The sequence below is a fragment of the Cherax quadricarinatus genome, chromosome 37 (assembly GCF_038502225.1).
Source record: "Cherax quadricarinatus isolate ZL_2023a chromosome 37, ASM3850222v1, whole genome shotgun sequence".
Classification (NCBI taxonomy): Eukaryota; Metazoa; Arthropoda; class Malacostraca; order Decapoda; family Parastacidae; genus Cherax; species Cherax quadricarinatus.
The window spans coordinates 2,110,790-2,128,705 of record NC_091328.1 but is presented as its reverse complement, the minus strand read 5'-3'; the positions used below and the strand labels follow the sequence as shown (position 1 = coordinate 2,128,705).

The following is a 17,916-nucleotide window of genomic DNA, read 5'->3' as shown; positions in this document are numbered from 1 at the left end:
AGGTGTTGTGAAGATCACAGCTGGTCTGATGTGTTACTAGGGCAGGTGTTGTGAAGATCACAGCTGGTCTGACGTGTTACTGGGGCAGGTGTTGTGAAGATCACAGCTGGTCTGACGTGTTACTAACGTAGGTGCTATTACTGTCATCTTGTGCTTGTTACCGACCAGCTTCCCGTGTGTGTCTCTGGTATACGTCTGTGTGTCTGCTTCAATGCGCACGAAGATGCATAGAATGTATAAACGCGCGCACGGGCATATGCATACACACACACATGAAGATAGGCGTACACACAGGTATACACACACACACACACACACACATTCTTATACACCTAATCCCTTATACACACAAACACATATACTAGTGCCCCCGATCACATACAAACACACATACACTCCTAACATACACCCGGGCATACTCAGCTCGTGTGACATACACCAGTCACTTTCCACGTCAGTATTTTAATTTTTTTTGATATTTTCCCCTAAGAACGCCTGTTTTTTTTATAAATATTATTTAATTTATAGGTTTGGTCATCAGTTTTTTCTATGAGTCAAGACATAGAAAATTCTTAACTTGTTTCGTAACCCAAAATAATGTAGATAATCTGTGAAAAATAATTTTATTTTTGTTACCCCTCCAGACCCGGCTGGTGTTCCAGTGTGATGGAATGGTGAGTTGAGGCGAACTGTGGATACTGAATACATATTCTGATATGATGGATCGAATGTTGAGCGTAAAAACGTTGTTCGTATGAGTGAAGTCTTACTGATATGTGAGCGAAACGTGAGTCAGATTTGTTAGACTGTTTAAGGTCTTGTTAACGTTTTGAATCATCAGGTTCAGTCAGGGAAAAATGTAAACTGAACGTGACTGATTGTCTGCTCTCTGACCTGCTTTATACAAGCAATACCTGGGGCCTGTTTAGTAGGGTTGCTGTTACCTGCGTCAGCGTCAAGCAACACTGTGCAACCTTCTCAATTTCTGTGCTCCAGAGCCTAAGGTGTTGAAGAATGTGATCCATTGCGTTTTATAGGGTAAGGAAAGGTATAACAATGTGATTCGTAAGTGGTAGGTAGCCTACATAAAGTGTTGCAGCATTTGTGTAGTGAGCAGTTCCAGAATTGTTTTTTTTTCGTTTTTAGTTCACAAATATTCTGCCTTAGACTGCGAACTAAGTAAAATGAAATTTTTGGATAAATCAGCTCTTCCTTTCGGTACTTTTCATGTTTCTCGTGGAAGTGAAGTGTCTGGGCACAGCAGTATGATGCAGTATGACCTGTGGCATGGCATCGAGTGCCCGTGGTGAGTGAAGTTGAAGCGAGGTACAGAGAAGATCATATGCTGGCCAGCCAGTGTAGGTGAAGAAGGAAGAGCAACTGGTAGGTGGCCCTTGCCAGGCGGCGAGTAAGACGTCCTCAGCTGTAGTATCCTCGCTGTACACCTTGCTTGCGACGACTGTGCCACTTGCAAGTTAAGATTCTAACGTAGGTCCTCCTGAAGGCGGCGTTACAGAGGGCGTAGCACATGGGGTTGATGGTGGAGTTGATGTAACATAAGTAGTAGGAAAAGTCCCACAACTGGCGGGGAATACAGTCGTCAGCTTTGCAAGCTAACACAGTCTTGAGGAGAACCAACACGTTGTAAGGTGTCCACGTCACAATGAACGTCAGTAAGATGGCCGACAGAGTCTTGGCTGCTTTACGATCTTGCTTCTTCTCTTGGCTCTTTTTCTTTTTCTTCTTCTTCCCTGGCACTGTTGCTCCGGCGTTGGTGCCAGCACCAGCGGCGCCTCCGCCAGAGTTGCCACTCCCGGTGCCAGAGTTCTTGGCCAGTTGCTTCGGAATGATTTTGGCATTGAGGGGAATCTTAATATCAGGGGCATGGGACGTTCTGCGATTAGGGGTCGGGGAAGTACCTTCAGGTCCCCCCGGGTGCAGGGAACACTCCACTCTGGTAGACTGTCCGCTGGGGTCTGAACAGACGGAGTCCCCCCGGCGGGCAAGAGGGGACGTCCCCCTGTCAAACCTCAATCTGTGACCCGCGTTAGTCCCGCTCCCATCCTGCCCTTCCTCCTCGATCATGAGGATGGAGGGAGGGTTGAGAGGACCGTCTTGTGACGGGTCATGAGGAAGGCGGATCAAGATGGTATAAACGGAGTCTGAGGAGTGAGAGCGAGCCTGTAGACGTCCTCCCAACATCTGGTTGCGCCCCGCAGCTCCCACTCCTAAGGTACTCTCTGCCCGCGGGAGTGTGGCGGAGGTACCATGGTGGTGATGGTAGGTATGGTGGTCGGGTCGCTCGGCCCTCTCCACTAGAGGAATCATGGAATTCTGGCGATACCTGGTCGGTGTGACGGTGAGAGGCTCGCGGATGTAGTTAAGAGAGGTACAGCGAGACACTGACGATGGCAGGGTAGTCTCCGTGGAGCCTGGCGTGTTGTAACCCGGGGTATGGTACCCGGGAGTGTGGTACCCAGAGGTACTGAACCCTGAACGATGTCCACCGGCTTGACTACTTGCATCATCTCGGTCCACTGTGCGCTTAATGCAGGACGCTAATCCGCGGCAGCAGCCGGCACTACCAGACCGACCCTGCAGAGACACAGTAAAGTAGACAAACCACACATAACATTAATTACAAACCAGATAAACCTTGTTTTAATACACATAATGACTACACCTACAATTATCATTCATTACTGGTTAATGGAAGTGAAAGCGTAAATATACTACTAACAGATCATTAATGCTGCTTGTAACTTGCTCACCACCAGTCAAGAATATTTTAATTACGTATAATAGAGATAAAGAGAGAAATACGCCTATCAGTGTATATACCAGTATACTGATAAATTATTATTATTATTCTGGTTAATGTGGAGAGTACAAGTGGAAGGAGACTGTAGAACTCCACGTGACTCAACAGGCTACGGGAATATTAAAGATTAAAATGTATGGGTTAAACCAAGAACGAATTTAATCATTTGAAAGGTGATCTGTGAGAAATAAGGCCGTGTGGGAGGAGCAGACGTGAGAATGAAGATCATGGCTAATGAGGGAGTTTGAGATAATCAGTCCCTCATTCTTCTCCGTATTGGACTGAGGAAGTCACTGGTTGGCGAACCGCTTTCATACTAACGATACCCAAGTGTTGCTTAAGTGTCGGTTCTCTGAACCACTTATTTACCATCACAGTTAATGTGATAACAACACAAGATAACAGATATAAGAACGGTCTTTATAAATCTGCACCCAGAATCTTTCAAAAAAAAAAAAAAATCAGTCACAACACAGTATACGTAAACCCGATTCCAGTGTTTCCTACTTCAGAGTTGAGGCAATCTGTTAATTAACCATGTTTCTCCGTCGCTCTGGCCACAATTCGGGCGACGGGACGCTACACGGTTAATTTCATTCTTCCGGTGTTAACGTCAGCCACGACGAGCCGTGTTAATATCAGTGCGGCCACCTTAACAACACACGAGGAGGACAGATGTAATGTTACAGTGCTATGCTTCACTGTCACTAACTTGAAGGGAATGTTTTGAAGTCTGGCCAACCTGACCACAACGTACGAAGTCCTCCCAGATAAGGACGAAGTGAACGAAAGACAGAGAATTCAGTTTGGAAAGGACCTGCGAAATAAGAAAGAAATGAAAACAAAACAGCAAAATGAATTACATGTCCATAGATATTCTTTAAAATTTTGTCAGTGCAAGAAGAAAGATAAATAAAACAGAATAATAAAGTAGAGGAATAAAATAGTGAAATCAAATTAAATAGCGGACTAAATAACTGAGAGGCAGAGCAGGTGAAGTAGCAGGAAGTTAAGAGCCGGGCACAAGAGCTGGAGAACAACGATACAGTTTCAGATAAAAAAAATTCTTCAGAGATTTTGGGCTGAGGAATAAACTTGAAGCGACACACAACTCTGTAGTTGTATCAAATATTTCTCCAGCTGTCGGCTCAGTGGCGATTGTCTTGAGCAAGAGCTGGAGCCCAACATGAAGGGAGCACCTACCTGGGAAGCATACTTGGTGTTCTCGATGACCATGGCTGTGGGAACATACGTCGTTTCAATCTCATCCATAGCTGTTGAAGACTCTGATCTCTGCCTCCTCCAGTCCTCAGGCTCCACTACCTCCTCTGCCTCGCTGACAAGGGACCAGGGATAGTGTCCCACCCTTAGATTAGTACCTTACCAGACTGAGATCTTAAGGGGGAGAGGGAGGGAATGAAGGAGAGGAGGAGGAGGAGGAGGAGGAATGGGTGGAGATGGGAAGGGAGCCAAAGAGAGAGATGTGGGCAGGGCTGGTATATAGGGATACAGGGAACATGATCAGTGAGGGATACACAAGGTGTGGGAGAACATTTGCTACCTAGTAGTGCCTCTGGCTGGTGTTGCCAGGTTTATATCACGTGCATCTTCCTTTACACGGTTTTTATTTTCCATTTAGGCTTTATTACGGTGTTTATTTCTTCGTGGATGAAGCTTAGTTTATCGTTTATTACAACAGTGGAAGTTTTACATGATTTTACATGAGGAAAAACCTGAGATTTGTTAAAGACAGATAAGTAATATGGAACTTTATATATAATGGGACACCGTGAAAACGTTCTTACTAGGCTAAATTATAATGTGAGTAATTTACTGATGACTTGCAAGTCTGATCAAGATTGTACATTTATTTTCCTGGCGTAGATTACTGGGGAAGGAAGAGCAGCACTGGTGTATCACTTCTAAACGTTCTGGAGGAAGCCAGGGGAAGTCTTATACCATCGTCAACAGATAAGAGAATCATCATGACAAGCAGTAATGGGGGAACTTTAATTAAAGACTCATAATGAAACAAGCGAGATGTGAGAAGAAATATTATGGAAATTGACTTGCCAGCTGCCACAGCCTCCATGACAACCCTCCCTCTCCTCCCCACACATTCTCTCTCCTCAACAAGCAGCAGTAAACTGACCCAACAGTTTCCACTGGACTGCTGCTGCTGCTGCTGCTGCTGCTGCTGCTGCTGTTCAGTCAGTATCCCCCAGAATTATTCCTGATATAATTACCTTGCTTTCTTCATTTATAACCACAAACTTAAGTTAAAATAAAAACGGAATTAAATATGGTCAAATGCAACTTAAGTTCTGATACAATATAAGGGATGAAGGTAGGGTCAAGGGATAAACTTATATATATACATATATATATATATATATATATATATATATATATATATATATATATATATATATATATATATATATATATATATATATATATATATATATATATATATATATATATATATAGTATTGAAACTTAAAGATTAGGACACTACAGTTATAATATAAAGTAACATGTATTAGACTTGCTTTTGTTAAGTCTTACAAGACATAAACAAGAGTTAAGATGAGAGCCACCAAGCAAGGCTTCCGGAGTCCAGGTCCCCTAACACTGACTAGCCTTGATAAACCAGGTTTTATTAAAAAAAACAACCTTGCAACAGCACGTTTCCAACAGTTCATTAATAAAAATCCGAAACATTGCATCGAAATTATTATTTATGTATTGGGAAAATTATTTTTTTGGTAAGAACAAAAATATCGAAAAGTCTTCAAAAAAAGTAACTTTGATGTAGTATAAGTAACTTTGATGTAGCGGTAAGTAACTTTGATGTAGCGGTAAGTAACTTTGATGTAGTATAAGTAACTTTGATGTAGTATAAGTAACTTTGATGTAGTATAAGTAACTTTGATGCAGTATAAGTAACTTTGATGTAGTATAAGTAACTTTGATGTAGTATAAGTAACTTTGATGTAGTATAAGTAACTTTGATGTAGTATAAGTAACTTTGATGTAGTATAAGTAACTTTGATGTAGTATAAGTAACTTTGATGCAGTATAAGTAACTTTGATGTAGTGTAAGTAACTTTGATGTAGTATAAGTAACTTTGATGTAGTATAAGTAACTTTGATGTAGCATAAGTAACTTTGATGTAGTATAAGTAACTTTGATACAGTATAAGTAACTTTGATGTAGCATAAGTAACTTTGATTTAGTATAAGTAACTTTGATGTAGCATAAGTAACTTTGATGTAGCATAAGAAACTTTGATGTAGTATAAGTAACTTTGATGTAGTATAAGTAACTTTGATGTAGTGTAAGTAACTTTGATGTAGTATAAGTAACTTTGATGTAGTATAAGTAACTTTGACGCAGTATAAGTAACTTTGACGCAGTATAAGTAACTTTGATGTAGTATAAGTAACTTTGATGTAGTATAAGTAACTTTGAAGCAGTATAAGTAACTTTGATGTAGTATAAGTAACTTTGACGCAGTATAAGTAACTTTGAGGCAGTATAAGTAACTTTGATGTAGTATAAGTAACTTTGACGCAGTATAAGTAACTTTGAAGCAGTATAAGTAACTTTGATGTAGTGTAAGTAACTTTGATGTAGTATAAGTAACTTTGATGTAGTATAAGTAACTTTGATGTAGCATAAGTAACTTTGATGTAGTATAAGTAACTTTGATACAGTATAAATAACTTTGATGTAGCATAAGTAACTTTGATTTAGTATAAGTAACTTTGATGTAGCATAAGTAACTTTGATGTAGCATAAGAAACTTTGATGTAGTATAAGTAACTTTGATGTAGTATAAGTAACTTTGATGTAGTGTAAGTAACTTTGATGTAGTATAAGTAACTTTGATGTAGTATAAGTAACTTTGACGCAGTATAAGTAACTTTGAGGCAGTATAAGTAACTTTGATGTAGTATAAGTAACTTTGACGCAGTATAAGTAACTTTGACGCAGTATAAGTAACTTTGATGTAGTATAAGTAACTTTGACGCAGTATAAGTAACTTTGACGCAGTATAAGTAACTTTGATGTAGTATAAGTAACTTTGACGCAGTATAAGTAACTTTGATGTAGTATAAGTAACTTTGACGCAGTATAAGTAACTTTGACGCAGTATAAGTAACTTTGATGTAGTATAAGTAACTTTGACGCAGTATAAGTAACTTTGATGTAGTATAAGTAACTTTGACGCAGTATAAGTAACTTTGACGCAGTATAAGTAACTTTGATGTAGTATAAGTAACTTTGACGCAGTATAAGTAACTTTGAAGCAGTATAAGTAACTTTGATGTAGTATAAGTAACTAACGAAGCCTCTGGTGCTGATACAGAATTTATTTATTTTTTAATTACTTCTGAATAACGTTGATTATAAGAACAGATTATAATTATGGACATATATAAGTTGATTCTATTTTTGCTCTCTTATGTTTGTATAATAACTATATTAATGAACGTAATGCTGTGATGTAGAGACTCACAGCCTCTGTACCTGGCTGTGATAGTTATTATCTTGCTGTGATAGTTATTATCTGGCTGTGATAGTTATTATCTGGCTGTGATAGTTATTATCTGGCTGTGATAGTTATTATCTGGCTGTGATAGTTATTATCTGGCTGTGATAGTTATTATCTGGCTGTGATAGTTATTATCTGGCTGTGATAGTTATTATCTGGCTGTGATAGTTATTATCTGGCTGTGATAGTTATTATCTGGCTGTGATAGTTATTATCTGGCTGTGATAGTTATTATCTGGCTGTGATAGTTATTATCTGGCTGTGATAGTTATTATCTGGCTGTGATAGTTATTATCTGGCTGTGATAGTTATTATCTGGTGTGATAGTTATTATCTGGCAGTGATAGTTATTATCTGGCTGTGGTAGTTATTATCTGGCTGTGATAGTTATTATCTGGCTGTGATAGTTATTATCTGGCTGTGATAGTTATTATCTGGCTGTGATAGTTATTATCTGGCTGTGATAGTTATTATCTGGCTGTGATAGTTATTATCTGGTGTGATAGTTATTATCTGGCAGTGATAGTTATTATCTGGCTGTGGTAGTTATTATCTGGCTGTGATAGTTATTATCTGGCTGTGATAGTTATTATCTGGCTGTGATAGTTATTATCTGGCTGTGATAGTTATTATCTGGCTGTGATAGTTATTATCTGGCTGTGATAGTTATTATCTGGCTGTGATAGTTATTATCTGGCTGTGATAGTTATTATCTGGCTGTGATAGTTATTATCTGGCTGTGATAGTTATTATCTGGTGTGATAGTTATTATCTGGCTGTGATAGTTATTATCTGGCTGTGGTAGTTATTATCTGGATGTGATAGTTATTATCTGGTGTGATAGTTATTATCTGGCTGTGATAGTTATTATCTGGCTGTGATAGTTATTATCTGGCTGTGATAGTTATTATCTGGCTGTGATAGTTATTATCTGGCTGTGATAGTTATTATCTGGCAGTGATAGTTATTATCTGGCTGTGGTAGTTATTATCTGGCTGTGATAGTTATTATCTGGCTGTGATAGTTATTATCTGGCTGTGATAGTTATTATCTGGCTGTGATAGTTATTATCTGGCTGTGATAGTTATTATCTGGCTGTGATAGTTATTATCTGGTGTGATAGTTATTATCTGGCAGTGATAGTTATTATCTGGCTGTGGTAGTTATTATCTGGCTGTGATAGTTATTATCTGGCTGTGATAGTTATTATCTGGCTGTGATAGTTATTATCTGGCTGTGATAGTTATTATCTGGCTGTGATAGTTATTATCTGGCTGTGATAGTTATTATCTGGCTGTGATAGTTATTATCTGGCTGTGATAGTTATTATCTGGCTGTGATAGTTATTATCTGGTGTGATAGTTATTATCTGGCAGTGATAGTTATTATCTGGCTGTGGTAGTTATTATCTGGATGTGATAGTTATTATCTGGTGTGATAGTTATTATCTGGCTGTGATAGTTATTATCTGGCTGTGATAGTTATTATCTGGCTGTGATAGTTATTATCTGGCTGTGATAGTTATTATCTGGTGTGATAGTTATTATCTGGCAGTGATAGTTATTATCTGGCTGTGGTAGTTATTATCTGCATGTGATAGTTATTATCTGGTGTGATAGTTATTATCTGGCTGTGATAGTTATTATCTGGCTGTGATAGTTATTATCTGGCTGTGATAGTTATTATCTGGCTGTGATAGTTATTATCTGGCTGTGATAGTTATTATCTGGCTGTGATAGTTATTATCTGGCTGTGATAGTTATTATCTGGCAGTGATAGTTATTATCTGGCTGTGGTAGTTATTATCTGGATGTGATAGTTATTATCTGGTGTGATAGTTATTATCTGGCTGTGATAGTTATTATCTGGCTGTGATAGTTATTATCTGGCTGTGATAGTTATTATCTGGCTGTGATAGTTATTATCTGGCTGTGATAGTTATTATCTGGCTGTGATAGTTATTATCTGGCTGTGATAGTTATTATCTGGCTGTGATAGTTATTATCTGGCTGTGATAGTTATTATCTGGCTGTGATAGTTATTATCTGGCTGTGATAGTTATTATCTGGCTGTGATAGTTATTATCTGGCTGTGATAGTTATTATCTGGCTGTGATAGTTATTATCTGGCTGTGATAGTTATTATCTGGCTGTGGTAGTTATTATCTGGCTGTGATAGTTATTATCTGGCTGTGATAGTTATTATCTGGCTGTGATAGTTATTATCTGGCTGTGATAGTTATTATCTGGTGTGATAGTTATTATCTGGCTGTGATAGTTATTATCTGGCTGTGATAGTTATTATCTGGCTGTGATAGTTATTATCTGGCTGTGGTAGTTATTATCTGGATGTGATAGTTATTATCTGGTGTGATAGTTATTATCTGGCTGTGATAGTTATTATCTGGCTGTGATAGTTATTATCTGGCTGTGATAGTTATTATCTGGCTGTGATAGTTATTATCTGGCTGTGATAGTTATTATCTGGTTGTGATAGTTATTATCTGGCTGTGATAGTTATTATCTGGTGTGATAGTTATTATCTGGCTGTGATAGTTATTATCTGGCTGTGATAGTTATTATCTGGCAGTGATAGTTATTATCTGGCTGTGGTAGTTATTATCTGGATGTGATAGTTATTATCTGGTGTGATAGTTATTATCTGGCTGTGATAGTTATTATCTGGCTGTGATAGTTATTATCTGGCTGTGATAGTTATTATCTGGCTGTGATAGTTATTATCTGGCTGTGATAGTTATTATTTGGCTGTGATAGTTATTATCTGGTGTGATAGTTATTATCTGGCTGTGATAGTTATTATCAGGCTGTGATAGTTATTATCTGGCTGTGATAGTTATTATCTGGCTGTGATAGTTATTATCTGGCTGTGATAGTTATTATCTGGCTGTGATAGTTATTATCTGGTGTGATAGTTATTATCTGGCTGTGATAGTTATTATCTGGCAGTGATAGTTATTATCTGGCTGTGGTAGTTATTATCTGGCTGTGATAGTTATTATCTGGCTGTGATAGTTATTATCTGGCTGTGATAGTTATTATCTGGCTGTGATAGTTATTATCTGGCTGTGATAGTTATTATCTGGCTGTGGTAGTTATTATCTGGCTGTGATAGTTATTATCTGGCTGTGATAGTTATTATCTGGCAGTGATAGTTATTATCTGGCTGTGATAGTTATTATCTGGCTGTGATAGTTATTATCTGGATGTGATAGTTATTATCTGGCTGTGATAGTTATTATCTGGCTGTGGTAGTTATTATCTGGTGTGATAGTTATTATCTGGCTGTGGTAGTTATTATCTGGCTGTGATAGTTATTATCTGGCTGTGATAGTTATTATCTGGCTGTGGTAGTTATTATCTGGCTGTGATAGTTATTATCTGGCTGTGATAGTTATTATCTGGTGTGGTAGTTATTATCTGGCTGTGATAGTTATTATCTGGCTGTGATAGTTATTATCTGGCTGTGGTAGTTATTATCTGGCTGTGATAGTTATTATCTGGCTGTGATAGTTATTATCTGGCTCTGGTAGTTATTATCTGGTGTGATAGTTATTATCTGGCTGTGGTAGTTATTATCTGGCTGTGATAGTTATTATCTGGTGTGATAGTTATTATCTGGCTGTGATAGTTATTATCTGGTGTGATAGTTATTATCTGGCTGTGGTAGTTATTATCTGGCTGTGATAGTTATTATCTGGCTGTGATAGTTATTATCTGGTGTGATAGTTATTATCTGGCTGTGATAGTTATTATCTGGCTGTGATAGTTATTATCTGGCTGTGATAGTTATTATCTGGCTGTGACAGTTATTATCTGGCTGTGATAGTTATTATCTGGCTGTGATAGTTATTATCTGGCTGTGGTAGTTATTATCTGGCTGTGATAGTTATTATCTGGTGTGATAGTTATTATCTGGCTGTGATAGTTATTATCTGGTGTGATAGTTATTATCTGGCTGTGATAGTTATTATCTGGCTGTGATAGTTATTATCTGGCTGTGATAGTTATTATCTGGCTGTGATAGTTATTATCTGGCTGTGATAGTTATTATCTGGCTGTGATAGTTATTATCTGGCTGTGGTAGTTATTATCTGGCTGTGATAGTTATTATCTGGCTGTGATAGTTATTATCTGGCTGTGATAGTTATTATCTGGCTGTGATAGTTATTATCTGGCTGTGGTAGTTATTATCTGGCTGTGATAGTTATTATCTGGCTGTGATAGTTATTATCTGGCAGTGATAGTTATTATCTGGCTGTGATAGTTATTATCTGGCTGTGATAGCTATTATCTGGCTGTGATAGTTATTATCTGACTGTGATAGTTATTATCTGGCTGTGATAGTTATTATCTGGCTCTGATAGTTATTATCTGGCTGTGATAGTTATTATCTGGCTGTGATAGTTATTATCTGGCAGTGATAGTTATTAACTGGCTGTGATAGTTATTATCTGGTGTGATAGGCATTATCTGGCTGTGATAGTTATTATCTGGCTGTGATAGTTATTATCTGGCTGTGATAGTTATTATCTGGCTGTGATAGTTATTATCTGGCTGTGATAGTTATTATCTGGCTGTGATAGTTATTATCTGGCTGTGATAGTTATTATCTGGCTGTGATAGTTATTATCTGGCTTTGATAGGTATTATCTGGCTGTGATAGTTATTATCTGGTGTGATAGTTATTATCTGGCTGTGGTAGTTATTATCTGGCTGTGATGGTTATTATGTGGCTGCGATAGTTATTATCTGGCTGTGATAGTTATTACCTGGCTGTGATAGTTATTATCTGGCTGTGGTAGTTATTATCTGGCTGTGATAGTTATTATCTGGCTGTGATAGTTATTATCTGGCTTTGATAGGTATTATCTGGCTGTGATGGTTATTATCTGGCTGTGATAGTTATTTTCTGACTGTGGTAGTTATTATCTGGCTGTGATAGTTATTATCTGGCTGCGATAGTTTTTATCTGGCTGTGATAGTTATTATCTGGCTGTGATAGTTATTATCTGGCTGTGGTAGTTATTATCTGGCTGTGGTAGTTATTATCTGGCTGTGATAGTTATTATCTGGCTGCGATAGTTTTTATCTGGCTGTGATAGTTATTATCTGGCTGTGATAGTTATTATCTGGCTGTGTTAGTTATTATCTGGCTGTGATAGTTATTATCTGGCTGTGATAGTTATTATCTGGCTGCGATAGTTTTTATCTGGCTGTGATAGTTATTATCTGGCTGTGATAGTTATTATCTGGCTGTGGTAGTTATTATCTGGCTGTGATAGTTATTATCTGGCTGTGATAGTTATTATCTGGCTGTGATAGTTATTATCTGGCTGTGATAGTTATTATCTGGCTGTGATAGTTATTATCTGGCTGTGATAGTTATTATCTGGCTGTGATAGTTATCATCCGGCTGTGATAGTTATCACCTGGCTGTGATACTTATTACCCGGCTGTGATATTTATCACCTGGATATGATAGTTATCACCTGGATATGATAGTTATTACCTGGATATGTTAGTTATTACCTGGATATGTTAGTTATTACCTGGATATGGTAGTTATCACCTGAACACTGGTGGAAGCTGTGCCTGGGAGCAACAAGGGGGGGGGGGAGGTCTATAACTACAGTAGTTCCTGCGTTAGCAGTAACAGCAGTGTGATGACGAATAACGAAGCAATATTGCACACACACACAACACTACTAAACTAGTTAACCAGATGCAACAAAAAGCAACAAGCTGACTAACTACATGTGTTCAGTGGCTAACTACTGTGCGTGTAGTTCACCCTTGTTTAGTAGGGAGGTACGAAGCCGTACCATCACCACAAACACTATATACACTACCGTCACCTGGACCTATGATGATAATATCTGAAAGAATTTGTTGCTATGTCTTGAGAGTGATTGTGATCCCTTCCTGGATCCTCCCATGGCAGTACCGGTGTTTATAACGTGTTTACAACGTCTTAGTATTTGGTTTCAACTCCCTCCTCTCTTAGCTTTGTTGAGTTTGTGTGTGTGTGTGTGTGTGTGTGTGTGTGTGTGTGTGTGTGTGTGTGTGTGTGTGTGTGTGTGTGTGTGTGTGTGTGTGTGTGTGTGTGTGTGTGTGTGTTTTAAGGTCGGGTTTTAAGCCAAGATATCAATGTTTCTTTTGTTATTGATCTGTTTGTGTCACCTGTCTTTGTCTTTCCAATATATATATATATATATATATATATATATATATATATATATATATATATATATATATAGATATATATATATATATATAGATCACGTGTCATGCCAGTTTGGACCTTCCAAAGGCTGAGGGAATACATCATGACCTGTCTTTGGCTCATCAGTATCCTGTACGTTGTGATTATGTCTCCCTTGTACCTAACATCTAACGTGTGTGTGTGTGTTTGTAAGACTTGACTTACCAACAGTGTGAGTATGTATGTACCTTGAGGGGGGGGGGAGGGGAGGAGGTGGTTAACGGTGGGTAAGACTCACACATTGTTGAGGACACACACACACACACACACCGTGTGACGTACACAGTGTGTGTGTGTGTGTCTACATGCATACCTCTGTGTGCACGTGCGTCATATTTCTCTACTTGTGTACTCTAGGGTGTACACACACACACACACACTACTTGTGTACTCTAGGGTGTACACACACACACTACTTGTGTACTCCAGGGTGTACACACACACACTACTTGTGTACTCTAGCGTGTACACACACACGCACACACTACCTGTGTATCCCAGGGTGTACATACACTACCTGTGTATTCTAGGGTGTACACACACACACACACACTACGGGACTGCACAGTCTAAACTACTCTGTCCTCTGACATCACGTAACTATCCTCTGACATCACCTAACTATCCTGACATCACCTAACTATCCTCTGGCATCACCTAACTATCCTCTGACATCACCTAACTATCCTCTGACATCACCTAACTATCCTCTGACATCACCTAACTATCCTCTGACACCACCTAACTATCCTCTGACATCACCTAACTATCCTCTGACATCACCTAACTATCCTCTGACATCACCTAACTATCCTCTGACATTACATAACTATTCTCTGACATCACCTGCTTCATCTATCCTGTTCTACCATCATCTACATCAAGGACAAGTGACATCATCTACAATGACATCTCTTGCTTCAGTTTCAGCATATACTTCAGTGAAATCCTGAACAGTTACCCCTGACGTCATTCGTTATAGAATTAGGTGACATCACCTCTAAGTGATGTAATTTTACCTCACTAAACGATGTTTCGCTCTCGGGATATATATTATATATATATAAATTTCTATTAATTTTTTTTTATTAAACAAAATTCGTCTAATTTATTCTGATCTATTAAACAAAATTCGTCTAATTTATTCTGATCTATTAAACAAAATTCGTCTAATTTATTCTGATCTATTAAACAAAATTCGTCTAGTTTATTCTGATGTATTAAAAAATTTATTTCATTGTCTTCATTTACATTATTCATTTCTGAAATCTGCAGGTACTTTTTACACAATAATCTACTCTGTTATCTACCTCTGACATCATCATCTACTTCTGACATCATTATCTACTTCTGACGTCATTATGTACTTCTGACATCATTATCTACTTCTGACATCATTATGTACTTCTGACATCATCATCTACTTCTGATATCATTATGTACTTCTGACATCATTATCTACTTCTGACATCATTATGTACTTCTGACATCCTCATCTACTTCTGACATCATTATCCACAACTGACATCCTCATCTACTTCTGACATCATTATCTACTTCTGACATCCTCATCTACTTCTGACATCATTATCCACAACTGACATCCTCATCTACTTCTGACATCACTATCTACTTCTGACATCCTCATCTATTTCTGACATCATTATCTACTTCTGCTATCATTATCGAGATCTGACATCCTCATCTACTTCTGACATCATTATCTACTTCTGACATCATCTACTTCTGATATCGTTATCTACTGCTGACATCCTCATCTATTTCTGACATCCTCATCTACCTCTGACATCCTCATCTACTTCTGACATCCTCATCTACTTCTGATATCTACTTCTGACATCCTCATTTACTTCTGACATCCTCATCTACCTCTGACATCCTCATCTACTCCTGACATCATTATCTACATCTGACGTCATTATCTACTTCTGACATCATTATCTACTACTGACACCCTCATCTACTTCTGACATCATTATCTACTACTGACACCCTCATCTATTTCTAACATCATTATCTACTTTTGACATCCTCATCTACTTCTAACATCATTATCTACTTCTGATATCCTTGTCTACTTCAGTGACATCTTCATATACTTCTGACATCCTCATCTACTTCAGTGACTTCCTCATCTACTTCTGACATCCTTTTCTACTTCAGTGACATCCTCATCTACTTCAGTGACATCCTCATATACTTCAGTGACATCTTCATCTACTTCTGACATCTTTATCTACTTCTGACATCCTCATCTACTCCTGACATCATTATCTACATCTGACGTCATTATCTACTTCTGACATCATTTCTACTACTGACACCCTCATCTACTTCTGACATCTCTATCTAGTTCTGACATCCTCATCTACCTCTGACATCCTCATCTACTTCTGACATCTTCATCTACTCCTGACATCATTATCTACTTCTGATATCCTCTTCTACTTCTAACATCATTATCTGCTTCTGACATCCTCGTCTACTTCTGACATCCTCATCTACTTCTGGCATCCTCATCTACTTTAGTGACATCCTCATCTACTTTAGTGACATCCTCATCTACTTCTGACATCATTATCTACTTCAGTGACATCTTCATATACATCTGACATCCTCATCTACTTCAGTGACTTCCTCATCTACTTCTGACATCCTTTTCTACTTCAGTGATATCCTCATCTACTTCAGTGACATCCTCATCTACTTCTGACATCCTCATCTACTTCAATGACATCCTCATCTACTTTAATGACATCCTCGTGTACTTCAGTGACATCCTCATCTACTTCTTACATCCTCATCTACTTCAGTGACATCCTCATCTACTTTAGTGACATCCTCATCTACTTCAGTGACATCCTCATCTACTTCTGACATCCTCATCTACTTCAATGACATCCTCATCTACTTCTTACATCTTCATCTACTTCAGTGACATCCTCATCTACTTTAGTGACATCCTCATCTACTTCAGTGACATCCTCATCTACTTCAGTGACATCCTCATCTACTTCTTACATCCTCATCTACTTCAGTGACATCCTCATCTACTTCAGTGACATCCTTATCTACTTCTGACATCCTCATATATCGTAATAAACAATATCTACACAGGAAAAATACATATCACCAGAAATTCTCTAATTTGCAACTTATCTACGCACTTCGAGTTCTAATTGTCAAAATCCACTAACTTAGGGATTCAGTACTCTATCTCTGACGTACTGTAGTATTTAATACTCTATCATTGACGTATCTAGGGACTTAATACTCTATCTCTGACGTACTCAAGGGACATAATACTCTTTTTTTGACGTACTCTAAGTACTTAATATTCTATCACTGACGTACTCTAGGGACTTAATACTCTATCTCTGACGTACTCTAGGACTTAATATTCTATCACTGACGTACTCTAGGGACTTAATACTCTATCCTCAATTATTCTAGGGCTCTATTACTCTATCACAGACGTACTCTTGGGATTTATTACTCTATCTCTAGACTAATCTAATCAAAGAGTGTAGTGCTCTATCTCTCAACTATTCTAGGGATTCAACACTCTACGTGATCTATGTCTAGCTCTAGTCTAGGGCTCTGGTGCTCTTCTCGACTTGCTAGGTACCGGTCTTAGTTACTAAAGGTTGTGAGAGCTGTCTGTGTCAGGTGTGGTGTTACCTGCGCGAGACGGCTGTGTCTGTGAAGCTGGTAGGGTCTGGGAGGATGGGAAGACCTGGTCTGCAAATACATAGAGAGAAAGAGTGCGCTGGAGGACACGTCTGTGGCCAGAGTGTGCGCTGGAGGACACGTCTGAGGCCAGAGTGTGCACTGGAGGACACGTCTAAGGCCAGAGTGTGCGCTGGAGGACACATCTGAGGCCAGTGTGAGTTGGAGGACACGTCTGAAGCCAGAGTGTGCGTTGGAGGACACGTCTGTGGCCAGAGTGTGCGCTGGAGGACACGTCTGTGGCCAGAGTGTGAGTTGGAGGACACGTCTGAAGCCAGAGCGTGCGTTGGAGGACACGTCTGAAGCCAGAGTGTGCGTTGGAGGACACATCTGAGGTCAGAGTGTGCGTTGGAGGACACGTCTGAAGCCAGAGTGTGCGTTGGAGGACACATCTGAGGCCAGAGTGTGCGTTGGAGGACACGTCTGAAGCCAGAGTGTGCGTTGGAGGACACATCTGAGGCCAGAGTGTGCGTTGGAGGACACGTCTGAAGCCAGAGTGTG

At 38.7% G+C, this 17,916-nt stretch overlaps 1 protein-coding gene across 2 annotated transcripts in view; it reads right to left on the bottom strand.

Annotated features, from left to right (window-relative positions):
- Positions 1-613: 613 nt before the first annotated feature.
- The window catches only part of mAChR-A (muscarinic Acetylcholine Receptor, A-type), a 346,594-nt gene continuing 329,291 nt past the window's right edge, over positions 614-17,916 (bottom strand). The window contains exons 10-12 of one of the 2 annotated variants that reach the window (XM_070091770.1): positions 17,368-17,427; positions 4,025-4,157; positions 614-2,595 (exon numbers count right to left, since the gene is read on the bottom strand). In XM_070091770.1, the coding sequence (XP_069947871.1) occupies positions 1,420-2,595; positions 4,025-4,157; positions 17,368-17,427 (1,369 nt within the window). In that variant the 3' untranslated portion in view covers positions 614-1,419. The remainder of the gene's footprint in view (positions 2,596-4,024; positions 4,158-17,367; positions 17,428-17,916) is intronic. The other variant, XM_070091771.1, reaches the window with a different exon arrangement.